Source organism: Taudactylus pleione, unplaced genomic scaffold (assembly GCF_031769625.1).
Source record: "Taudactylus pleione unplaced genomic scaffold, aTauple2 ptg000407l, whole genome shotgun sequence".
NCBI lineage: Eukaryota > Metazoa > Chordata > Amphibia > Anura > Myobatrachidae > Taudactylus > Taudactylus pleione.
Window position 1 is genome coordinate 1,914,249 of NW_028284809.1, and position 26,706 is coordinate 1,940,954.

Consider the following 26,706-nt stretch of genomic DNA (forward strand, 5'->3'; position numbering starts at 1 on the left):
AAACGAGTGTGTACCAAAATCTTGAGGCGGGAGGCCTAAAACTGATACACACCTCTTCAAAAACCAACCAAACTGGTATTTGGTAAGCGGAGTCCTGTCCATATGCATGAGTCATGAACCAGGAACATCCGGCCGCAATAACTCATACCGCATAGCTAGTGCCACGGGGCAGATCTGTTCGTACCTAGATGGACCCAACGAGATCCACCCACCCCTACCAGTCTGGTCGGTCTTTGACCGCCGAATCCTACAGAGAACAGACCTCTCACTGACCAGGATATCCGAGAGGAGCATGGCGGCATCAACCCATTTGGATGATGCCACCAGCTCCGATACCCTCAAGGTGCCGTGAAAAGCCTCTGAAAACACCACTTGAATCAGGACCGCCTCATACGCAGTAAGAGCCACTCCGAGAACCGCCCCTAATACTGCCGGAAGCAGATGAGCGTCCACTGGTCTCCTAAGGTCAGCTACTGGTTTAGTAAAGTCAGGTTGGCCCTTAAATTTACAATAAAATGCAATGCCCCCCAAAGAGCGCGCAACAGAAGCCCTGGATCTGCCAGCCAAATGGAGACTCCAAATAAAAGAAAGCATCGAACGATGCTGACTCTTACCTGCCTGTTTGCTGCTACGGGAATAATCTTCCCATTCATTCCATGCCTGCCGATATGCTCGCAACGTGGAGGGGGCTAAAGACTGTTCTGCTAAGCCCTCCATGCCGGCTCGATCACCTGCCAAACATAAGAGGGGCAAAGCACAACGTCAGCACCAGGGGCCACAGATCGGGACCTAGCCCACTGGAAACGTGATAACGCATCGTCTATCTCATTCTCCACCCCAGGAACGTGTCTTGCCTTAAACATGATGTTACAGCGCAAACATGTGAGCACAGCTGCGCTAGCAAGCGCAAAACCAGCAGGGAAGCCGCATGTTGCTGATTGTATCGCATGGACCACGCCCAGGTTGTCACACCTGATAATGATGCTGCGATTGCGTAACCATTCCCCCCAGATTTCCAAGGAAACCATAATGGGAAAGAGTTTGAGAAGGAGTAAGTCCTTAGTCAAACCCTTTCCCACCCATTCTTCCAGCCAACGGCCAACGCACCAGGAGCCATCAAGGTAACATCCGAACCCTGTGGTGCCTGCTGCGTCGGTGAACAGCTGCAGCTGCAAATTGTCAGCGGCTGGAGACATCCACAACCGAACGCCATTAAAATCCCGAAGAAACGAGACCCAGACAGAGAGGTCCTGCTTAATCTCTGAGGATAAACGTAGCAAATGTCTCGGTTAGTGACACCAGCCGTGGCCCTTTCCAATTTACGTGAAAAAGCTCTGCCCATTGGAATTACTTTACAGGCCCAGGAGGGATTGCGCCTGCCGCAGGGTAATTCTACTGGAAGCCGTGCATTCCGCTATGGCATTACGCAACTTGACAGGCTTATCGAGAGGAATGCGACAAGAACCCGCTGAGGTACAGATCTCGATACCCAGGAATGACAAGGGGAAGGGCCCTCTGTTTTGTCCGCAGCAACGGGAACTCCAAATGAAAAAACAGCGCTCGTAAAGAAAACAAAAGATAACTGCATCTGCCTGAACCGGAAGGGCCGACACACAGAAAGTCATCGAGATAGTGGGCTATTCCATGACTACCGCAAAAATTAAATAAATAAATTCCGCGCACCAGTGTAGGAAGGTGCTAAAATGCTCGAAAAACGCACAGGACACAGAACACCCCATAGGCAAGCATTTGTCTATGCAATATCCGTTGTCCAAGCTAAAAACCCATAAACTGGAATGACTCTGGGTGCAAAGGAAGTAGACGAAAAGCTGACTCAACATCTATCTTAGCCATCAGTGCGCCCGGACCATAACACCTAATGACATCCAAAGCATCGTCAAAAGACTGGTACACCACCGAGGAAACCTCAACTGGTATGGCAAAATTTACTGACGAGCCTGGCGGATAAGACAGATGTTGCATGAGCCTGTATTTTCCTGGAATTTTCTTGGGAACCACTCCCACCGGGGAATTCACAAGATCCCTAATGGGGGTTCTGCAAAAGGCCCTGCAATGCGCCTGACGCTAACCTCGCCAGCCACTTTTTCCCTAAGAATGTGAGGCAATTCAAAGGCAGACTTCAAATTTCTAGGCGAATATGTGTCGACATCCCTGCAAATAGGTAAACGAAAACCAAAACTGAAGCCTTTTAACGAAAATTCTGCGTCCTGCAGAACCGGGTACCAACTTAACCATTTTGCTATCGCTGTGACACGGACAGGGGATGAAACTTTACTTAGCACTTGTGCCTTTTGCTGGCTGTGCAGGCTGCTGCTGGGCACCCCCCTTGAAACACTTGGCAACTGGGTGATTGCCACCACATCGCAAGCAGAGGTGACGAAAATGACATTTTTGTCCCTGCGTACAGGTGGAATTATTAAAGGCGAAGCATTTTCCCCAGACGCCTGCTGTTAGCCCTGACGAACTGAACTAGCTGCTTTGCTCACGTTGTACCCCTCATAGGCAGGACGCGAAGGCTGCGTGACCTCCAGCAATGTATATTTGTCGAAGTAGGAGCATAGCTGAGAATGGAGCTTCCCGGTGATAGCTGCTTGGGGCAGTGATTGCAATAATAAGCTGTGCACCCTGTAGAAATTCACTGTAGCACATGTATTCTGTCTATTTTGTAAGTTAAATGCTCAGAATACAGTATATAATACAATCTCCTCTATTGACTGATAATATGATTCAAAGGAGATAAAAGCTAGATCTAAGGTGCCATACATAAATAAAGCAGTGTCAAAGCCATTACCCCTTACTGTCAGATAACGCATCACTAAAGCATTCTATTCCCCCAATGATACCTCAATGCCCAGCATAATACTGACACTGTTTGCTGCAACTGTTTTCTACCATTAAGAGGGCATAATCAGCACAGACCAGCTATAAAATACATCATACGAATGTACTGAATGATATAATTCTGGCATATACAGGACCAGCAAACACAGTAAGTAATTATATGTAGAAGTAGAGCCATCCTGTCTGAGCTGAATCTTTTTATTTCATGTGCCGGCTCCTTTACAGATCATATGAGCAAGTTGGGGAATCTGGGAGAGGGCAGAAAAAGAAACCATGCACTGTCCTGGACATAGATGCACAGATTGGTCCTGTTATGTACTGGATGGTGTATTATCCAGTATTAATAATTGATCCAATAGGTGATCCATATCAGTGCACCCCGTACAGTGCATGTTTTCCAGATCTAGTTGGTGCACAACAATATTCATTACTGGCTTTTAACTTTTTCTACTGGCTGACACATTTAAAAGATCAACAGGGACTGTAGTGCTAGTTATTTCATTTGTGACACTGAGGGGATCCTAAAAAACATGCAACTTTAGTATTATATGCTATTTCTATTGTAGTCATCATGGTGTGGGCTGAGGGGGGGTTCAGGCAAGGCACTCATAAACCCCTCCTGCATTTGCCTATGGTGCTGGCCACTGCAGCCACAAAGATGATATTGACCAGGGGCATTAAGGACTGAAGGGAAGCACCCCTCCCCCGCACTGGCACACCTTCCACAAAGCTGCTGCAGCAGCCTGAGGGGGGATAGAACTATCAATAGGGGAACCACACCTGCAGCTCCTAATAACATGGGGGCACTGTGGAGCCAGGGACCAGGGTCTGGGGAGGCTCATTACTAGGCAGGACATAGCTACACCCACCCCCAGCAGAACAAGAAATCAGAAAAGACACTGATTGAGGACAGAAAGGAAAAGTAAAAGCAATGATATGAAGTAAATGAAAAGAATGACTAAATACAATAAGGAAAAGGAGGAGAGAAGAAGGAGAAGCACTAAGAGAGTTTTATTAAGGAAAATGACAACTGACAAAATGCACTTCCCTGTCCTGGAGGAATCTGGAACAAAGAGGCTTTGGCCCACACTTTTAGCCGACTATATAATGTTCCTGTTACAAACCCGCCCCTGCTTGCCATAGGCTAACTCCCACAAGTAATTTGCAAACATGCCTGCCCCCATCCTAGAGGTTTAAAACACCTCTTTTCTTATGCAATCTTTCGGTTTCTCTTATATACTTGAGGTGACTGACACATACTGTACCACAGCTGTGAATCCTGTTATATACTAGAGGTGACTGACACTTACTGTACCACAGCTGTGAATCCTGTTATATACTAGAGGTGACTGACACGTACTGTACCAGAGCTGTGAGTCCTGTTATATACTAGAGGTGACTGACACGTACTGTACCAGAGCTGTGAGTCCTGTTATATACTAGAGGTGACTGACACGTACTGTACCAAAGCTGTGACTCCTGTTATATACTAGAGGTGACTGACACGTACTGTACCAGAGCTGTGAATCCTGTTATATACTAGAGGTGACTGACACATACTGTACCAGAGCTGTGACTCCTGTTATATACTAGAGGTGACTGACACGTACTGTACCACAACTGTGACTCTCCTGTTATATAGTAGAGGTGACTGACACGTACTGTACCACAACTGTGAATCCTGTTATATACTAGAGGTGACTGACACGTACTGTACCACAGCTGTGAATCCTGTTATATACTAGAGGTGACTGACACGTACTGTACCACAGCTGTGAATCCTGTTATATACTAGAGGTGACTGACACGTACTGTACCAGAGCTGTGACTCCTGTTATATACTAGAGGTGACTGACACGTACTGTACCAGACCTGTGACTCCTGTTATATACTAGAGGTGACTGACATGTACTGTACCAGAGCTGTGACTCCTGTTATATACTAGAGGTGACTGACAGGTACTGTACCAGAGCTGTGACTCATGTTATATACTAGAGGTGACTGACACGTACTGTACCAGACCTGTGACTCCTGTTATATACTAGAGGTGACTGACACGTACTGTACCAGAGCTGTGACTCCTGTTATATACTAGAGGTGACTGACACGTACTGTACCAGAGCTGTGACTCCTGTTATATACTAGAGGTGACTGACACGTACTGTACCAGAGCTGTGACTCCTGTTATATACTAGAGGTGACTGACAGGTACTGTATCAGAGCTATGACTCGTGTTATATACTAGAGGTGACTGACACGTACTGTACCAGAGCTGTGACTCCTGTTATATACTAGAGGTGACTGACAGGTACTGTACCAGAGCTGTGACTCCTGTTATATACTAGAGGTGACTGACAGGTACTGTACCAGAGCTGTGACTCCTGTTATATACTAGAGGTGACTGACAGGTTCTGTACCAGAGCTGTGACTCCTGTTATATACTAGAGGTGACTGACACGTACTGTACAAGAGCTGTGACTCCTGTTATATACTAGAGGTGACTGACACGTACTGTACAAGAGCTGTGACTCCTGTTATATACTAGATGTGACTGACACGTACTGTACCAGAGCTGTGACTCCTGTTATATACTAGAGGTGACTGAGACGTACTGTACCAGAGCTGTGAATCCTGTTATATAGTAGAGGTGACTGACACCTACTGTACCACAGCTGTGAATCCTGTTATATACTAGAGGTGACTGACACGTACTGTACCACAGCTGTGAATCCTGTTATATACTAGAGGTGACTGACACGTACTGTACCACAGCTGTGACTCCTGTTATATACTAGAGGTGACTGACACGTACTGTACCAGAGCTGTGACTCCTGTTATATACTAGAGGTGACTGACACGTACTGTACCAGACCTGTGACTCCTGTTATATACTAGAGGTGACTGACATGTACTGTACCAGAGCTGTGACTCCTGTTATATACTAGAGGTGACTGACAGGTACTGTACCAGAGCTGTGACTCATGTTATATACTAGAGGTGACTGACACGTACTGTACCAGACCTGTGACTTCTGTTATATACTAGAGGTGACTGACACGTACTGTACCAGAGCTGTGACTCCTGTTATATACTAGAGGTGACTGACACGTACTGTACCAGAGCTGTGACTCCTGTTATATACTAGAGGTGACTGACACGTACTGTACCAGAGCTGTGACTCCTGTTATATACTAGAGGTGACTGACAGGTACTGTATCAGAGCTGTGACTCGTGTTATATACTAGAGGTGACTGACACGTACTGTACCAGAGCTGTGACTCCTGTTATATACTAGAGGTGACTGACAGGTACTGTACCAGAGCTGTGACTCCTGTTATATACTAGAGGTGACTGACAGGTACTGTACCAGAGCTGTGACTCCTGTTATATACTAGAGGTGACTGACAGGTTCTGTACCAGAGCTGTGACTCCTGTTATATACTAGAGGTGACTGACACGTACTGTACAAGAGCTGTGACTCCTGTTATATACTAGAGGTGACTGACACGTACTGTACAAGAGCTGTGACTCCTGTTATATACTAGATGTGACTGACACGTACTGTACCAGAGCTGTGACTCCTGTTATATGCTAGAGGGGACTGAGACATACTGTACCAGAGCTGTGAATCCTGTTATATACTAGAGGTGACTGACACCTACTGTACCACAGCTGTGACTCCTGTTATATACTAGAGGTGACTGACATGTACTGTACCAGAGCTGTGACTCCTGTTATATACTAGAGGTGACTGACACTTTCTGTACCACAGCTGTGACTCCTGTTATATACTTGAGGTGACTGACAGGTACTGTACCAGAGCTGTGACTCCTGTTATATACTAGAGGTGACTGACAGGTACTGTACCAGAGCTGTGACTCCTGTTATATACTAGAGGTGACTGACACGTACTGTACCACAGCTGTAACTCCTGTTATATACTAGAGGTGACTGACACGTACTGTACCACAGCTGTGACTCCTGTTATATACTAGAGGTGACTGACAGGTACTGTACCAGAGCTGTGACTCCTGTTATATACTACATGTGTCTGACACATACTCCAGAGCTGTGACTACTTCAGGGCCGTAACGGGTTGAGTATAAAATCCCGGCTGTCGGGAATCTCCTAGTCATAATACCGACCACAGCATCCCGACAGTCAGAATCTTGACACCTATAGGGAAGACATGTAAGTGTTTTCCTAACCCCTACCCTAACCCTCAAGGGGTGCGGCTAGGATAGCGCAACAAGTACAAATTCGCACGGTAAGCCGTTTTTCGCGAAAAAGCGTCTTATCACGGCTAATTGAATTCCCTCTATGTCTGCTGGCTAGCACGCATGGCTAATGCCATTCTCTGCTGGTCGTTACAAAGCGTAAACCCAGCGGTATATTTACTAAGGTGCGGGTGTTTAGAAGTGGAGATGTTGCTCGTAGCAACCAATCAGATTCTTGCTTTTATCTTCTAGAAGGTGCTAGATAAATGTTAAGTCGCATCTGATTGGTTGCTATGGGCAACATCTCCACTTCTAAACACCTGCACTTTAGTAAATATATACTCCCAGTCTCTGGAGGCTGGTATATAATGTCCAGCCTATTGTCTGGTGGCTAGAAAATCATACAGGCCGTGTTATCTTGCAGCCTGAGTGCAGTAAAGTGCGCTTTCCCTGGTGTATAAATAACATTGTTGTAACTAATACCTGTGTACAGTACAGTGCTCATTGCCAGGTATCATTTCTGAAAAACAAAGGATAATCCATGGTGATCAGTATACAGTATACAGCCGAGTCCCTGGACCTGTATAACAGAGAGACCATTTCCTGGTGGCCTGTAGCTACCGGCCTTTGGGCTACAAGGTCAGAGGGCCTGATTCAGAGCTGGACGCTATTTGCGGACGGTCGTTCTGAAAAAGGGTCCGGATATTTAAATTAAGCGCTCGCTCTTTGCAGTCTGTTGACGCCTCTATGTCTGAAAGAGCGAACTAAACATGCGCTCGCTATTTTGAAAAAACGCCCCCTGGCCGCTCGCATCATAAGTCATCTCCACTATTTATTAGATTAATCGAGTACATCGAATGGCGTATGAACTGCTCGCTATTCTTGTGGTAGCATTTTCCTACCGCAATCATGCGAGCAGTTCAGGCTAAAAGACAACCAAGTGACGTGGTCGATGACGCTGCTTTGTTAATTATGCACACCCTTAAAACTCCCGTTTTGACCGTTTGGCACGCCTGCATTCTGATCTCCACTCCCCGTTTTCAAGCACCTTCCCCTGTTACCACCCACAAACGCCTCATTCTGTCACTCATATTAGCAGGCATTCGCTATTTTGCGAGCACACGATTTCCAACCGCACTGACTGGTTGGCGCATGCGCATTACAACCCATACGCATGTGCAGATGTGCGAACATCGCTCGGAACTAACGAGCGGCCGATTACGAGCGGCTTTGAATCAGGCCCAGAGTACAGTGGGGAGCAGCATGTTGAACCATAAAGTGATAGTGTTCAGTTTCCCGAAAGAAAGGAGCTGTTATCAGCCAGAATAACAGAGCATCAGCCCTGTCACCCGGAGGCTGTGCATATGAATCTGAGGGCCTGATTCAGACCCGTTCGCTATCTGCGTACGCTCGCTGGATGCGTATGCAAATTTGTCAAAGTGACGCCATGGGAAGGGATCGCTCGCCAAGGCATAAGCACGCCCACCATGTCTTAGCGAGCAGCCACTTTGTGTATGCGTACACCCAATCGCACAGACAGAGCCGCCCACCAGCACCACGTCATCTCCAGGAAGTGTATAAAACATTGGTACATCGAGCACCATCGGATGTGAACGCAGTGCTTGTGGTAGCTTTACCCTATCGCAAGCATTGCGAGGAAATCAGTGTAAAAAGAAGGCTGGTGACGTGTACTATGATGCTGCCTTTTAATTATGCACGCCTCTAAAATGGCGTTGAAACACTCAGGCACGCCTGCGTTCGCATCCCCAACCCCCCGTTATTAGTGTCCTGCCCCTGTTACCACCCACAGACGGCCTCTCCTGTCACTCATTACCCTGGGCTGCCTTTGCTGGGCGAGCGAGAGGGATGCGATCGCATTGTGTAGATCGCGCACGTGCAGAACGAAGCGCGCGCATGCGTGTACGCAGAACATCGGGCCGCTTGCGAACGCACAGCACGAGCGAGCGGCTCTGAGTCACATGCAGCAGTATCTATTGGCGGCTGCTCATTTGCGACTTTATGCAAATGGACTTTTAAATTCATTCTCCTGAGTACATCCATATTGCTGATTGTACAAGGACCGAGACGTCCGCTTTTAGCGTCCGTTCACGCTGTCCTTCATTGGTTGCACCATGGATACCTGCACCAGCCGGCACTAATCCTCATGGAGTTTGCACTGGGAGTGGCAGAGAGGAGATAATACAGCTATCAGGCAATATAACAAAGGATGATAGTAGCTGTCAGGATCGGGGCCGAGAACCTTTCAAGCCAAGAAATCTGCTTCTTCCACTAAGCTGCAGTGTCCTCCCACAGACTTCACACAGACTGCGCAGACTTCAGACACTGGACCGGCGCTGCCGATGTTCTTCAGCGTCGGGGCACCGCCATCTATGAAAGAGAAAACAGTTGCCATGGGCTGTAAATCAACAATGGCAATAACTACTGTGTAATGATTGAATAGTCTCTATAAAGTGCTGCGTAGTACAGTATGTTGACACTATGGGGCTCATTTAGAGGTGGATGCAAGTCCTGTCGCGCTGCGACTCCGCGCATAATGGTTTTTGTGAAAATAATGCAAATGTTGAAGCCACTGGGTTTTGGATTGTGACGCCCACTAGTGATGTCTGAAATCTGCCGCTTGCATACAAAGACGCACATTTAGTCGCAGCATCGATCTTCTGTCCATCGGAACTAAGCCTGTGAGGCTGCATACAGATGTGTTCTCATATATCTTACTTCCTTGCGCGTTAAACAGCCCTTATAGTCGCGCCATGCCGTGACATGACTGGGTACCGCCGAGAGTCTTTTCGTGCAACTTTTTTACCCTTACAATGCACAAATTTGTGTGAATAGTTAGCACAAGCAGCTCCTGCTGATTAAAATGATATGCGGCATGCCTATATTGTGTGCGAGTGCGGCTGTATCTGCATGCGAAGCGCTATGTTACAGTGTTGCGGCCGGTGCATGCACATACAGCCGCACACAGAACATAGGCATGCCGGGTATCATTTTAATCAGCAGAAGCTGCTTGTGCTAACTATTCACATCACTGTGCTAATGAGATGCATTCGAATGTACAAAGTCGCACGGAAAAACGCTTGGCGCTACCATGTCACACCATGACTTGTAGCGCATGGAGGTAAGATGTATGTGGACACATATGTACAAGGAAGAAGTCACTGGCTGCGACACACCCACAAAATGGTCACGACACAACTGCGTTTGAATCGCCAACGCCATTATCTCCCATAAACGGTCATTGACTGTTAATCACACAGGGTGTATCGAGCAGATTTAAATGTATTGACTTCCAGGTCCTGATTTAGAGGCTCACGCAATCCTCACACAGTGCAGATGTTCATGTAGTTGAGAGATTAATTGCAGCTGCGCACGCGCAAGACATTCTGAAAACCCGTACGGCGCATGCATTACCCTGAGTATATGTACAGGTGCTGGTGTATTACCCTGAGTGTATGTACAGGTGCTGGTGCATTACCCTGAGTGTATGTACAGGTGCTGGTGCGTTACCCTGAGTGTATGTACAGGTGCTGGTGCATTACCCTTAGTGTATGTACAGGTGCTGGTGCGTTACCCTGAGTGTATGTACAGGTGCTGGTGCATTACCCTGAGTGTATGTACAGGCGCTGGTGCGTTACCCTGAGTGTATGTACAGGTGCTGGTGCATTACCCTGAGTGTATGTACAGGTGCTGGTGCATTACCCTGAGTGTATGTACAGGTGCTGGTGCATTACCCTGAGTGTATGTACAGGTGCTGGTGCGTTATCCTGAGTGTATGTACAGGTGCTGGTGCGTTACCCTTAGTGTATGTACAGGTGCTGGTGCGTTACCCTGAGTGTATGTACAGGTGCTGGTGCGTTACCCTGAGTGTATGTACAGGTGCTGGTGCGTTACCCTGAGTGTATGTACAGGTGCTGGTGCGTTACCCTGAGTGTATGTACAGGTGCTGGTGCGTTACCCTGAGTGTATGTACAGGTGCTGGTGCGTTACCCTGAGTGTATGTACAGGTGCTGGTGCGTTACCCTGAGTGTATGTACAGGTGCTGGTGCGTTACCCTGAGTGTATGTACAGGTGCTGGTGCGTTACCCTGAGTGTATGTACAGGTGCTGGTGCGTTACGCTGAGTGTATGTACAGGTGCTGGTGCGTTACCCTGAGTGTATGTACAGGTGCTGGTGCGTTACCCTGAGTGTATGTACAGGTGCTGGTGCGTTACCCTGAGTGTATGTACAGGTGCTGGTGCGTTACCCTGAGTGTATGTACAGGTGCTGGTGCGTTACCCTGAGTGTATGTACAGGTGCTGGTGCGTTACCCTGAGTGTATGTACAGGTGCTGGTGCGTTACCCTGAGTGTATGTACAGGTGCTGGTGCGTTACCCTGAGTGTATGTACAGGTGCTGGTGCGTTACCCTGAGTGTATGTACAGGTGCTGGTGCGTTACCCTGAGTGTATGTACAGGTGCTGGTGCGTTACCCTGAGTGTATGTACAGGTGCTGGTGCGTTACCCTGAGTGTATGTACAGGTGCTGGTGCATTACCCTGAGTGTATGTACAGGTGCTGGTGCGTTACCCTGAGTGTATGTACAGGTGCTGGTGCGTTACCCTGAGTGTATGCACAGGTGCTGGTGCATTACCCTGAGTGTATGCACAGGTGCTGGTGCATTACCCTGAGTGTATGTACAGGTGCTGGTGCATTACCCTGAGTGTATGTACAGGTGCTGGTGCATTACCCTGAGTGTATGTACAGGTGCTGGTGCATTACCCTGAGTGTATGTACAGGTGCTGGTGCATTACCCTGAGTGTATGTACAGGTGCTGGTGCATTACCCTGAGTGTATGTACAGGTGCTGGTGCATTACCCTGAGTGTATGTACAGGTGCTGGTGCATTACCCTGAGTGTATGTACAGGTGCTGGTGCATTACCCTGAGTGTATGTACAGGTGCTGGTGCATTACCCTGAATGTATGTACAGGTGCTGGTGCATTACCCTGAGTGTATGTACAGGTGCTGGTGCATTACCCTGAATGTATGTACAGGTGCTGGTGCATTACCCTGAGTGTATGTACAGGTGCCGGTGCATTACCCTGAGTGTATGTACAGGTGCCGGTGCATTACCCTGAGTGTATGTACAGGTGCCGGTGCATTACCCTGAGTGTATGTACAGGTGCCGGTGCATTACCCTGAATGTATGTACAGGTGCCGGTGCATTACCCTGAGTGTATGTACAGGTGCCGGTGCATTACCCTGAGTGTATGTACAGGTGCCGGTGCATTACCCTGAGTGTATGTACAGGTGCCGGTGCATTACCCTGAGTGTATGTACAGGTGCCGGTGCGTTACCCTGAGTGTATGTACAGGTGCCGGTGCGTTACCCTGAGTGTATGTACAGGTGCTGGTGCGTTACCCTGAGTGTATGTACAGGTGCTGGTGCGTTACCCTGAGTGTATGTACAGGTGCTGGTGCGTTACCCTGAGTGTATGTACAGGTGCTGGTGCATTACCCTGAGTGTATGTACAGGTGCTGGTGCATTACCCTGAGTGTATGTACAGGTGCTGGTGCGTTCCACACAGACGGTATCAGAAATTTGGCAGAAAGGTGATGGACATTCCTAGGTGGTAATGGGGAGGTGGCCTGGAGTGAATTAAAAAAACGTCTGTCTCAGGTTCGTGTTATGGGAGTATGGCTGGCATGTCAGTGACAGCGGCTGCGTTCTCACATGCTGAGCCGCAAACACAGAGGCCATGTTCAAACCGGGAAACTGCACCTGCCATAGAGCTGGTACAAGTATCGATGGTGCACGCAATAGTGCGCCAATAGTGTCATGTCACGAATCACTGGCGGCGTTACAGCGTGCAGAGACACTGAAAGTGGGCGTTACAGGGCTCGCTCATTCAGAAGCACGCTAGTACACCTGAGGACAGGGTAATACTAGCATTTGCATATTACTGTCACATCCGCGACATTGGCAATAGACGATTAGCGGTGACTGATGAAATGCAATGCACGCAAAGGTCAGCGTTTCTATTGGTGCGCTGAGGTATTTACACTTTGATAGCAAATAAAGCCTACGGAGAACTACCAGCTAATGACATACTGGGCCTGGCTCTGAGTCGGACGCAGAAACAGACGCATTTACCGATTTCGAGCCGAGTGCGCATGCGCCTGAATCTGAACACATGAATGTGGCCCCTGATTGGACACACCCTGCTCACAACTCTGTGTCTCTACCCACTGGCTCCACCTCTCCAGCCATCATGGAGCGCAGAAGGGGTTAAACCTTCTTAAGAGGACTGGTGTAGAAGTTGACTGTAGCAACCAATCAGCTTATAGCATATTATAGAATGTACTAGATAAATGGTAGCTAAAATGTGGTTGGTTACTATGAGCAACCTCTCCGCTTTTCCTCTGTTTAGAAGGTCTGATGCATCCCCCCACCAGGGCCGACTTAATGTATGGGCATACTGGGCAACTGCCCAGGACCCCATGATTCTAGGTGCCCTTGAGCAGGGGCGAGCTGGGCCAGGGGCATCTACATGTGTGCGGCCTTGCACAGGGTAACAGACTGAGGGGCAGAGAAAGATGCTCCCCAGCCGCCCTGATTGTGAATTACACGCCTGCCTTCAGCCTGCAGCCACAGGGCTGGATTGAGGCATGTTCCCCTGGCGCCCCTCTCTCAGGGGGCCCCCAATCTACCCTACAATGCTGCTGGTAAGATGGCCCTGTCTGTCCCACATCCCCCCCGTTCCAACCGAGAAACACCCACCATCCAGGGGGGTGACTTGCTTTTCCTTAACTTCTGTTCCCCTTTAAAAATTGGACTTTATTTCTATTACTATGTCTTAGTTAATATTATACTGTATAACAAGTGCAGCATAATATGTTACAACATTATTACCACATAATAGATAATGTTCTGTAGTGATAGTGGCATTTCTGTTTCACAATTCTGATACACATGTAATCGTGTTTGCCGTGTCTTCTGCAGGTCTGCCAGAGATAGTGGTGGGTAACATTCAGGGTGCCACCTGGGTGGATGGTGAGAAGACCACCCTGTACTGTACAGCTTCTGCCTGTGCTCAGGACGCCCTGGTGACGTGGGTCATCAGAAATAAAGATGGGACAACGTGTGAGGTCTCCGAGACTCCAGCAGGAGATAAAGAGGAGGAACAGCCACTAATGTCCAGGGAGTACGAGGTGACAATGGAGAAGATCCCCAACCAGAAGAGAGAGGGGCTTCATGATATTAGCACAAAGCTGACCTTCATTCCATCTATAGCCAGACATCTTGAGGCCAATGTGATCTGCAAGATTGTTTCTAATAAGAAAGTGGAAGAGAAAACCTATCAGTTCAAGTCCATTCATGGTAAGACACCACTGAATAATATAAGTCTATTTTATTGGATCTCAGATATGAGGGTGAAGTTTTTATCCTATTCTTTTCCATCCTCTCCTACCTATCCACTTCACCCTGTCCCCTCACCCATCAGTCATTGTCTGTCTCCTGAGCTCGTCTCAAAGCTTAACTAACAATCATAATCTCTCCCTCTCCCCCGTTATCTCTCCATCATTATAATTATTATATCCTTATTCAAGATTACCATTACTGACCTTATAAATAATTCTGACCTAGATGCTGACCTAGGCAGGTTACCGAACCATTGCATGGCCCTCAAAGCTTCAGGATAGACCAGCTTACAGCAAAATCACATTATTCATTTCCTAACACAACTTATTGGACTCTGGGCCCGATTCAGAGCCGGACGCTCTTTGAGAGCGCTCGCTTTGAATCAGGTCGTTCCTGTTCTTTTTTAAAGATGGCCTCCTGGCCGCTCGCTAAGCTGTGGGTGACCACCCACAGCTTTAGCAAGCGGCCAGGTGAGGGGCTTGCGACGAGACCCTTGTGGTAGGGTCTCATTCCCACAAGCCCCAGTGAGCTTTCGGCTCTAATAGAGCCGGAAGCTCACCCACTGACATCACTCGTGATGTCAGTGGGGCCGCCCCCAAACGGCAGGCGTTTGGCCAGCCACCCCCCCTGCCCGCCTCCAAAACAGGGCAAGCTGTCAATCACAATCGACAGCTGCCCCGCTTTGGTGCGAGACCCGTAGCGACGGAGCGCCCGTCGCTGGCCGGGTCTTGCACATGCGCATGCCGGAGCCGGCTCAAGCGTGTGCATGCGCAGTGGGGGACCATCAACCCGCTTGCGAGCGATGTGCGCTTGCGATCGGGTCTGAATCAGGCCCTCTCTTCCATAAGGCTATAGTTTCCAACTTTGTATACAGAGTACACTGACTAAGGTGCTCAAAAATGTAATCACTACTAAATTGAATCTCCTTGATCTCTCTGGAGAACATCACTCTGCTGATTACTGATTTCTTATACAAATGTTGCATTCCCTAGGTCTTCTGGGCTGTGTCCTCTCCTGTTTCTTATCCTTCCATCAGATCCAGCTCCTCTTTGCTTTCTCTATGAGCTGGCGTACCACAAGGCTCATTCCTCAGATCTCTGCTCTACTCTGTCTCTATAACATTTGCCTTGGAAAATGAATAAACCTCTTTCTGTTTCAGTATTGACAAACACATTTATCAAACCTCCATAATGCTGCCCATCCATTTAACGATGCGGGGGACGACGGCACGATTACGACGCCGTCGTCTCCCGCGGGGTGAACTGCATACACTGAATGTTCAGACGTTCAGTGTATGCAGATCGATCATCCCCGAACATGGCAACCTGATGGCGGTCATCAGGTTGACCGTCATGTTCGGGCGATGATTGATGTTAAAAACGACCAGCAGGCGCGGGCATCGCTGGTCGTTTTTAATCTTTTACTGCCCGATTTGCGGGCGATTACCAAGCGATGGAGCTATAATGACCGTCGTTATCGCTCCATCGCTAGGTATAATCGCCTAGTGGATGGGCAGCTTAAGTCTTTCACACCTGTGCTGGTTGGTTATTGAATGTCTGCCATTTCATCGTGGATGCCCATTTGCCACCTCTGAGCTAATTTTCTTCTCCTTCATCCATGGGGACACTGTATACTCTAGGATATAGAGTGTGGTGACAGAAGCAGGGGTCCTTTTATAAATGAATCCAAAATGGAACCTATAGCTCTACATAACGGTGGGTTTTGTTCTGATCAAAATGAATAGTACACACACGTGACCATTTCAGTGAGTACAAATGAATACACTTTATTTACAAGTAACAAACAAACAATTAACATACAACTTACAAAGTATACAGTAAACTCAACTGTTGTCTAAGTATTCAGATGAACCCGGGAATTCATCATCTTCAACATAAGATGTACTTCATTTTCATTTGGGGAGCCCTCGTTTCAATAACGCCCAGGTAGTTCAGTATACATTGCAGGCACCGTACTGCAGTCTCAGGTCCATGCACGAGCCAAGAGCCTTTGTCTAGCTCCTGATTTATATACCCTAGTCTAGGGTGGTGGCTTTCCGGATATTAAGCCCATATTGGTTACAAACTAGTTATCCACTGATTGGTATACCATAGCATTGACCAAACTTATCTTTTGCACCTGCTCCGTAAGCACTAAGATATATTCAGACAAAGAAATACAGTAATGACGTATTCTAATATGTCTGGAGATAAACTCTATTTCAAAGCCCCTTTGTGTAGAGAATATGGACATCACTATTAGTTACCCATAATGCCTAGCGTCTCTACACAGCTTACAATGGTCATCCCATTGGAATGTGGCTGTCTACTGATAACACACAGCATGAAGGGCTCATTATACATCTAGTAATAGTAATGACAGGTACAAGCTAGGCCCCTCAAATTATGGCTTGTTTGACCTCAAAAGGTCATCTGACCATTCTATGCTTAGACTGCAACTATATGAATACAATCTCTTTTCAAACCTCAATGGGGCCTAGCACAGGGTATATGTGTGTTACAACTTATATGCTTATGTAGAAATTAATTATTTAACACACTGGTTACAAGCTCCTACCCCTCTATAACTCAGACGTCCAATAGGAAGCTCCGTTTTGTTTTCAAGCTGTTGCATGATTTGCTGCCTTCAGCAGATGCTATTTTTACATGTAATTATTTTGCCCTCCAGCTGGGAGTAGCACCTGTATAGTTGTGGTGGCAGCATGGTTTTTGGCGTGGGCAGTGGAGGTACTGTGATGCCGCCTCCTGGCCCCTGCACACTCCCAATGGGAGGTTTTGTTGGATCTTCATGTCCAGACAACCCGAGCCCCACATTAGGCATGAGATTGCACTGGAGGTGCTGTTCCTAAGGAATACTGTCCTTCATATACTGCTGGACTATGGGGGGAGGGGCTATACATATCCACTAATGACTCCTGGGCAGGGTTTCCATCACAGAGGCAAGCAGCTTGTCAAAATAGGCCCATTAGCAGCCAGCTGCCCTGCATTTGGTGTCTGTATGCAGTACATAGTCAGTCTGCCTTTATAGACTGCAGCTGCGCGATGAACCTAGGGGGTAATGCAGGGAGGGGTGCAAAACTGGGTGTAGGTCAAGCTGCAATCAGGATGCATTTTCCTCTGCAACTGCAGCATGTGCACCTGCTTTACGCTAAATACATGTGACAGATAACTCACAGCACAGTTGGTCCTGTTACTGATGTTCTTGCAAGAAGGGAGTTAGCTACTCTTTTTAAGGTTCTGGTCTCTTTTCAAATTTATTTCAGAGAAAACTGTCTCCTCTACCCAAAATGCAGGACAGTTGCCCTATTGAGCTCTTTTGCATGTGTGATTGAGAAACATCGATGAGGTTTCAACCTAATGGTTGAAAACCATTGACCATCAACAAGGTTGGACTGGCTCACAGGGGTACAGGGGAAATCCCCGGTGGGCCCCACTGCCTGGGGGCCCTACCACTTGCTCTAATGTCAGAGCACTTGAACTATACATTGTTATTCTATTAGAGGGTCAGTTAAATGGTCACTAATGTCTGTCCAAGCTTCTGTGGGGGCTGGCCTCATGCATGGGCCCCTACCACTGGATTCCCCCAGTGGGCCCTTCATGCTCCAGTCTGACACTGACCATCAATGTTTGCACAGTTGATGGAGAATGCTACACCTGACTATCTCCACGCAGCTCAGGAGGACGATACAGTGTAACTCCTCTGTGTGCTGGAAGCAATGCTGATGTTTTATATTGTACATTGTAAGTCATGTGTATGATATATTTACCCTGAGTCTATAATCTCATCCTACAGTTAAACCAACGTTCATTGACCCAGTACAATTCTCCCTCTGTGACCAAGACGATGTACAGCTCTCAGCCACGTTACGGAGATTCTATCCCCGATCGATGCAGGTCACCTGGGTGTGTAAGAACGCTAAATCCCAGGGGAAAATGCCACCACAGGAGGAGATCATGAACAATCCAGATGCTACGTATAGTATGGAGAGTAAATATACAGTTCCTGGAGAGCTCTTCAAAGACCCCACAAGTAAAGTCATAGTGACGTGGAAACATGAATCCATGGAGGTCTCTCAATCCAGGGAACTGTCTGTGAGAGGTACTGTACAGTGTCCGGACTGTAACACAAACTGTCATTCATTCATGGTGGGATCTTACCAGTAACATCAGGGTAACCCAGGGTAACACTATTAGTGTAGTACAGGGCAGAGGGCCTGATTCAGAGCCGCTCGTAAGAGGCCGCTCGTTCGCTTCCGAGCGATGTTCGCACAACTGCGCATGCGTATGGGTCGTAATGCGCATGCGCAAACCAGTCATTGCGGTCGTAAATAGTGCGCTCGTAAAACAGTGAGGGGCTGCTAATTTGAGTGACAGAATGAAGCGTTTGTGGGTGGTAACAGGGGAAGGTGCTTCGCTCTTTGCGGTCTGTTGACGCCTCTATGTCTGAGCGAGCGAACGAAACATGCACTCGCTATTTTGTAAAGACGCCCCCTGGCCGCTCGCATCATACGTCATCTCCGCTATTTAATAGATTAATCGAGTACATCGAAAGACGTATGAACTGCTCGCAATTGTTGTGGTAGCTTTTTCCTACCGCAATCATGCGAGCAGTTCAGGCTAAAAGACAACCAAGTGACGTGGTCGATGACGCTGCTTTGTTAATTATGCACACCCTTAAAACGCCCGTTTTGACCTTTAAGCACGCCTGCGTTCTGATCTCCACTCCCCGTTTTCAAGCACCTTCCCCTGTTACCACCCACAAACGCCTCATCCTGTCACTCAAATTAGCAGGCATTCGCTATTTTGCGAGCACACGATTTCCGACCGCAATGACTGGTTGGCGCATGCGCATTACAACCCATACGCATGCGCAGATGTGTGAACATCGCTCGGAGCGAACGAGCTGCCTCTTACGAGCAGCTCTGAATCAGGCCCTGAGATCACTGTCACCATCAATCGCGAAATTGGACAGCGCCGGGCAGCTGAGTAAGCCTCAGCTTACTAAGGCTGGCCGGCTTGCGTGGCCAAGAAAACTGCATCCTTGGATGCAGAACCTGGTCTTACCACTCCCGGGAAAACAGGAGGCGACATGCCCACGTTTCCATCTGTATTTTCAAATTTCAGCATCTTTGTTTGGCGCTCAGCTGAGAATGAACCTGACCTGCAGGAGTTTAGTCTCTGTGTATATTATGCTGACTGATAATACTGGGGGGCATTTAGGGAAACTAATGCACAAAAAGTTCTGTAACCCAGTTCTGTAACCCATAGCAACCAGTAATTGATGTTTACAAAATGCTTTTTCCCTGGACACCAGTTTTCATAAATGTCTTTATTCCCACTTATGTCTCTCCTTGATCAGATCTCCCCTGGCAGCCACAGATGCCGGACTGCCCAATACAGAGCGTTCACCAGGGCGACGAGGTCCATTTGCGCTGCACGGTGTCCAATTATTTCCCCGACGCGCTGACTGTCAGGTGGTTTGAGAAGAAGAGAGGGAGTCAGGATGTAATAGACGTATCACAGTCTGAGGAATACACTATTCCAAAGATCACGTCACACAGGGCGGACAACAAAACCTTCACCTGTACAGCGGTTCTGTCTCTCAGGAAATCTCAGCTGGCGGAGAAAGAGTTTATCTGCAGGGTGGGACATCCCGGCCTGGAGACACCAATCCAGTCCAGTACACAGCAGCTCCGAGACACTGGTAAATAATTGTAATGTTCAACAAGAACTTGTGCATAGAAAATTCTAATACTCTGACATAAGTGATATCTGACTGACAGGTTACTGGCCTGTATACAATGAAACAGCGCCCCCAGTGGCCAAGTAACATGACACCAGAAAATAACATCATATGTCTGTATAAAGGGGATCCGGTCAATATCCCGACAGTCGGGATACCGGCGCTTAGAATGCCGATGCTGGAATCCCGACACCAGTATGAATCCCGAGCCAGAATCCCGTGCCCAACCCGTATAAAGCATCCCTCTTTCTTTCAGCAATGCAAGTTCCAAAACATGTTTTACAGTAGATCAGTTTATTAATGCTTCTCATCTCTATCGCCTGCTCCTCGGCGGAGTGACGGGTGGAGTTTGTGTGAGAAAATAGATAAAAGTTTATTACATTTTTGTTCAAGTGATTTTATAACATTGCAGAAAGCAAATGGAAAAGAAGCCGGTCTACTAATGTGTCCTTCATAGACTCGTATGTCCAGGGCAGGATTATTACACAGTAGATGCAGTTGAGGCAATTATACATAGTTCACAGCTACATGGAAACTAAAGATTCCCCACCCATCTTAAAGGGTTGACTACAGTTAAAAACTCCTCCCCCTATTACCCAATCCTTGCAAATTTACGTATTGCATCCCATCCATATCCCTACAATGGAAATCTTTGAATATGTCTATTTCTGTGCCATTCACCTAATACCCATTGGCGTACACAGAACTTTTCTTTAGGGTGTGCACCAAGAGAGATCTAGAGTTAGGAACACCCAGCGTTGCGATGCCCCTCATAAGGCGCGTGTCTAGCACCCCTTTGGAAAGGGTCTAGCACCATCCAGGTTTCCCACTCTCATCACCATGACCTGTGCCGTGACTAGGGGCGTGTGTGTGGTCTCGCCGCCCAGGTACCATTGTTCCTTCATGGCACTGTCACCCCCCCGGGTCAGAACCAGACAGACGATATGGAACCAGGGATCAGACGGAAACGGGTCGCTGAAAATAGCTAAGGTCGATCCGGAATTACCAAGCGCAGTACCAGGGAAGAGACGAAATTAGGTCAGGAACAAAGCCAAGGTCGGGATCGATCAGTAGAAATCACTAGAGACCAGGAACGCTGGAGTAAGGTAATGGAGCCTATACTCTGGCACCTGTCTAGTGCTCAGAGACTCCCTCTTATAGGGAGGAGATCAATTCTGGCGCCAAACGTGACGCCATGTTAGTCGCACATGGGCCCTCATTCAGAGCCGTTCGCTATTTGCGTTAGTTCGTTCAAAAACAAGGGGTGGCTATGCAAATGATCCGTTCGCACATTGCAGTCTGTTCACACCTCTAAGTCTGAACGAGCGAGCAAAACATACGCTCGTTTATTTGATAAAAACGCCCCCTGGCCGCTCGCACCATACGTCATGTCCGCTATTTATTAGATTAATCGAGTACATCGAACAGGATAAGAACTGCTCGCTATTCTTGTGGTTGGTTTTTTCAACCGCTATTTTGCGAGCAGTTCTGAGTTAAAAAAAACCAAGTGACGTGGTCATTGACGCTGCTGTATTAATTATGCACACCCATAAAACGCCCGTTTTGACCTTTAAGCACGCCTGCGATCGGATTTCCACTCCCCGTTTTCAAGCACCTTCCCCTGTTACCACCCACATACGCCTCCTTCTGTCACTCAAAATAGCAGGCATTCGCTATATTGCGTACAAATGATTTTCGGCCGCACTGACCGGTTCGCGCATGCGTACTAAAAACCGTACGCATGCGCAGATGTGCGAACATCGCTCGGAACGAGCGTACTGCCGCTAGCGAGTGGCTCTGAATGAGGGCCATGATCCTTTAACTATTATATAGGTTGTCGCGCGCACCCCTGGGGGAGTCGCTGCCATCTGCACACTACAGCTGGACGCCAGGGAGGAAGCAGCAGCGGGTGCTGTGGACTCCCCGCCCACTGCACTGCTGCCGACCAACATTGCCGGACCTGGTATGTGGGTACTGGTGTCCTGCGCACTGTGACATGATCTTCTTCCTGGTGCTGGTCAGTCGAGGCTGACACAGGGCAGAAAATTGCCCTGCTCCAGCACTTATCATGACCCCCATATCATGTCATTAAAGTTACACTTCCACCAACATAAAAATTGATTAATGTGCACCTACTCCTACGCATCTTAACCAGCAAATCAGTTTAGTTCATCAACTCTATATGCTGCTTTATTTTCCTGGGGTTCTGGCTAGGGAAAGGGGCATGGGCTCAGATTTCTATGAAAGTTATTCCTAGAACTTGGGTGTCAATGAATATCTTTGTTTAGGGGTATTTGTCTAATAGGTAGAAAACAGTGATTATATAAAATGACAAATACTGTACGTTATCTATTTTAAAATTAAATACTTCAGCACTTGCCCCTAATTTCTGCAGTTTTAATTTAAATTAAATTAAGTAAGGTTATTGATCAAGTATAAACCACAAATTTGTGATGAGAAATTGTAAATTGTGATATCATGGCACTCCACCATCCACCAGCACGTACCCTTGCTCCACCAGCACAGAACCCATCCCTCGTTCACCAGCAGAGAACCCATCCCTCGTTCACCAGCACATTACCCATCCCTCGTTCAGCAGCACATTACCCATCCCTCGTTCACCAGCACATTACCCATTCCTCGTTTACCAACACATTACCCACCCCTCGTTCACCAGCACATTACTCATCCCTTGTTTACCAACACAGAACCCATCCCTCATTCACCACCAGCACAGAACCCATCCCTTATTCACCAACACATTACCCATCCCTCATACACAGCACAGAACCTATCCCTTGGTCACCAGCACATTACCCACCCCTCGTTCACCAGCACATTACTCATCCCTTGTTTACCAACACAGAACCCATCCCTCATTCACCACCAGCACAGAACCCATCCCTTATTCACCAACACATTACCCATCCCTCATACACAGCACAGAACCTATCCCTTGGTCACCAGCACATTACCCATCCCTTGGTCACCAGCACATTACCCATCCCACGTTCACCAGCACATTACCCATCCCACGTTCACCAACACATTACCCATCCATCGGTCACCAGCACAGAACCTATCCCTTGGTCACCAGCATATTACCCATCCCACGTTCACAGCATATTACCCATCCCACGTTCACAGCATATTACCCATCCCACGTTCAACAGCACATTACCCATCCCACGTTCACCAGCACATTACCCATCCCACGTTCACCAGCACATTACCCATCCCACATTCACAGCACATTACCCATCCCACGTTCACCAGCACATTACCCATCCCACGTTCACCAGCACATTACCCATCCCACATTCACAGCACATTACCCATCCCATGTTCACCAACACATTACCCATCCCTCGTTCACCAGCACATTACCCATCCCACATTCTCCAGCACATTACCCATCCCACATTCACCAACACAGAACCCATCCCTCGTTCACCAGCACATTACCCATCCCACATTCCTCCAGCACAGAACCCATCCCTCGTTCACCAGCACATTACCCATCCCACATTCTCCAGCACAGAACCCATCCCTCGTTCACCAGCACAGAACCCATCCCTCGTTCACCAGCACATTATCCATCCCTCGTTCACCAGCACATTACCCATCCCACGTTCACCAACACATTACCCATCCATCGGTCACCAGCACAGAATCCATCCCACGTTCACCAGCACATTACCCATCCCACATTCACCAGCACATTACCCATCCCTATGCCGTCGCAGCACAACATAAGGACGCCCACCTTAACTTACACACATCCATAATACTTAGCGGAATAGCGAAGCCATCGGACACATCGAGCACCATCGCAGCCTCACGCACACTTGCACAAGCTCTGACCTTACTCATAAATTTGCTAACATGATCGCACGCTATGGGAGGTGAAGCTGCGTATGCCCTCGCAGTGGATAATTTATGCACGCCCCATGCAACGGCATGCAAACGCACTGGCACGCCTACTTTTCGCCGACCACTCCCAGTCGCCACCCACAAACGACACTTCCTGTCAATCACTCTGCGATGGGTCTGCGTAGTCACTGCGATCGCAGTCCCGATTGCAGTGGCCGGCACGCACACTGTGATGCATACGCATGAGAAGAGCGCAACAATCGGCCGATTGCGTGCGTATTAGCACTTGCGTTCCTTGCTCAGGCCCTTAGTGCATATTTGGCTAAACATGTGAGCCCATCCATCACGTAAAGGGGCATCCCATCAAATGGGTCCCTAACATTTCTAATACTAATATACTATATCAATTCATCAAGGATGTACCATAATAGTGCCCCCTAATCTGTATACAACAATGCAGGACCTATGCTGACACCTGGATCTAATAGCAGCACTGACCAGTGTTTCTGTATTATATCTTAAATATCTAATTATTCTGAGCAACAGTCCCCAGAACATCAATGTTATCAGGGTTCTGGTCCTTCATCTAAATCAGGTTTTGTTACTTCATATTTAGCTTTTTTTTTAATCGCTCATTTACTATATCCCCTATTGATGAGCCTTTCACCTAATTTCTCTGACCTGATCTTGAATTGTAAAAAGAGTCAGAACAGTTTACTTTCACCAGTAAAATCTCCCCTTTAGAAATACACTTTAATACAGAAAGGAAATGAGCATTTATTCTATATATAAATATATATATATATATATATATATATATATATATATATGATACACTGTTGGTTGCAGGGTGCTCCCTAGGTAAATCAGTCACAATTCTACCATTACAAAAAGTAACGTCTGTGTTATTAATTTCATTAAAGAAAAATACCTTTTTGGTCAACACAAATGTCAACAAACCCACAAAAATACCATTAATGCCTTCCTGCCTTCTAACACTAATATAGGTGTACCTGACACTAGGGTGTCCCGGCACATCTAGGGTCTCATTCAGACCCACTCGCAAGCGGGTCAATGTTGGGCTCTGCGCACGCACAGAGGCCGCCCAAGCCCCGGAGCGAGAGAAAAATTCTCTTGCTCCGGGGCTTACTACAAAAGGGGCGGCTGTCGATGGTGTTCGACAGCTCGCCCCGTTTTGTAGGCGTGGCGGGGGGGGTGGCTTCACAAACGGAGGTGGTCCCAAACGAACACCTGCCGTTTGTGGGCGGCCCCACTGACATCACCAGTGGTGTCAGTGGGAGAGCTTCCGGCTCTATTAGAGCCGGAAGCTCTCTGGGGCTTGCGGCAGACGAGACCCTGCCACAAGGGTCTCGTCGCAAGCCCTGATGGTCGCGATGGTCTTGACCATCGCGACCATAAACCTGGCCGCTCGCTAAAGCTGTGGGTGGTCACCCACAGCTTAGCTAGCGGCCAGGGGGCCGGCTCTTTTTACAGATGCGGCCGCCCTCATTCAGAGCGAGCGCTCGCGTTTTGTGAGCGGCTCTGAATGAGGTCCCTAGTGTACTGTGTATATGCCTATGCTAATACCTATATGTCTTCATAAAGTGCAGTAGACCAGATTTAAGATGTATCCTGAGACTGAACTACAGTATACTAATGTATATATTTTTTTGTAATTGTATCTATTGTGCAGATGTGCAGGACTTGATTGTCAACAACATCCAGGGTCCCCAGACGTGGTATAATGGGGACAGGGTCACTTTGTACTGTGCCGCCTTATACTGTACGCAGGACTCCAGGGTGATGTGGTTTGTGAGAAAGAAAGATGAAACTGTCCAAGGAATACCCGAGAGCCCAACGGGAGATGACATGAGAAGAGAGGGTCCTCAGTTCTCTGGATATCAGGCTCTTAGAGAGAGGACCGACGTGTCGGACATCGAGGATCTCCTGGACCTCACCACCTCCCTGAGCTTCTCACCTTCTATTTCTAAGCACAAACAAATCACCATAGGCTGCAAGATTGTCACCGGGGGGAGATCCAAGGAAAAAACATTTCAGCCTAAACAGTTATTTGGTGAGAAATCTATTTAACTTTTTTTTTTTTTTTAACAAATTAATTATTGATGTTGTATTTTGTGTCGCTTAAGCAAAGAAGAAGCAAATCAGCTTCTAACTGTCATCTACTGTATGTAGAACAGTTTTTGAAATGACAATTAGAAGCTGATTGGTTTGCTTTGGGGGACATTTCCACTTTATCTTTCTCCAATGCTTGATACATCTTCCCTAACTATATATATATAGTTAGTGCAGATGGAGTTAGCAGATACTTTTCTCCGATTTTGCTTGTTAGAGAGGGATCTTATGAGATCCCTCCCCCATCTTTCTGCTGCTCCTCCTGTCTGGCTTACCTCCCCCATAGTATAGCTGTGACAAGATTCCTGGAGTCCAGTCCATGGGACGTCTCCTCTGCAGCCACTGACTGTACCATGCAGTTACTTTAAATCACACATAGGTGGAGCTGTACAATGTCATACAATTATGCATCAAGCTTCGAAAAATCTATTTTCACTAAAA

At 47.7% G+C, this 26,706-nt stretch overlaps 1 protein-coding gene across 5 annotated transcripts in view; it reads left to right on the plus strand.

Annotated features, from left to right (window-relative positions):
* LOC148506367 (uncharacterized) overlaps window positions 1-26,706 on the plus strand; it is a 117,050-nt gene that overhangs the window by 38,687 nt on the left and 51,657 nt on the right. For all 5 annotated transcript variants that reach the window (XM_088446908.1, XM_088446913.1, XM_088446912.1 and 2 more), the window contains exons 5-8: window positions 14,077-14,454; window positions 18,310-18,615; window positions 19,876-20,220; window positions 25,826-26,206. In XM_088446908.1, the coding sequence (XP_088303034.1) occupies window positions 14,077-14,454; window positions 18,310-18,615; window positions 19,876-20,220; window positions 25,826-26,206 (1,410 nt within the window). The remainder of the gene's footprint in view (window positions 1-14,076; window positions 14,455-18,309; window positions 18,616-19,875; window positions 20,221-25,825; window positions 26,207-26,706) is intronic.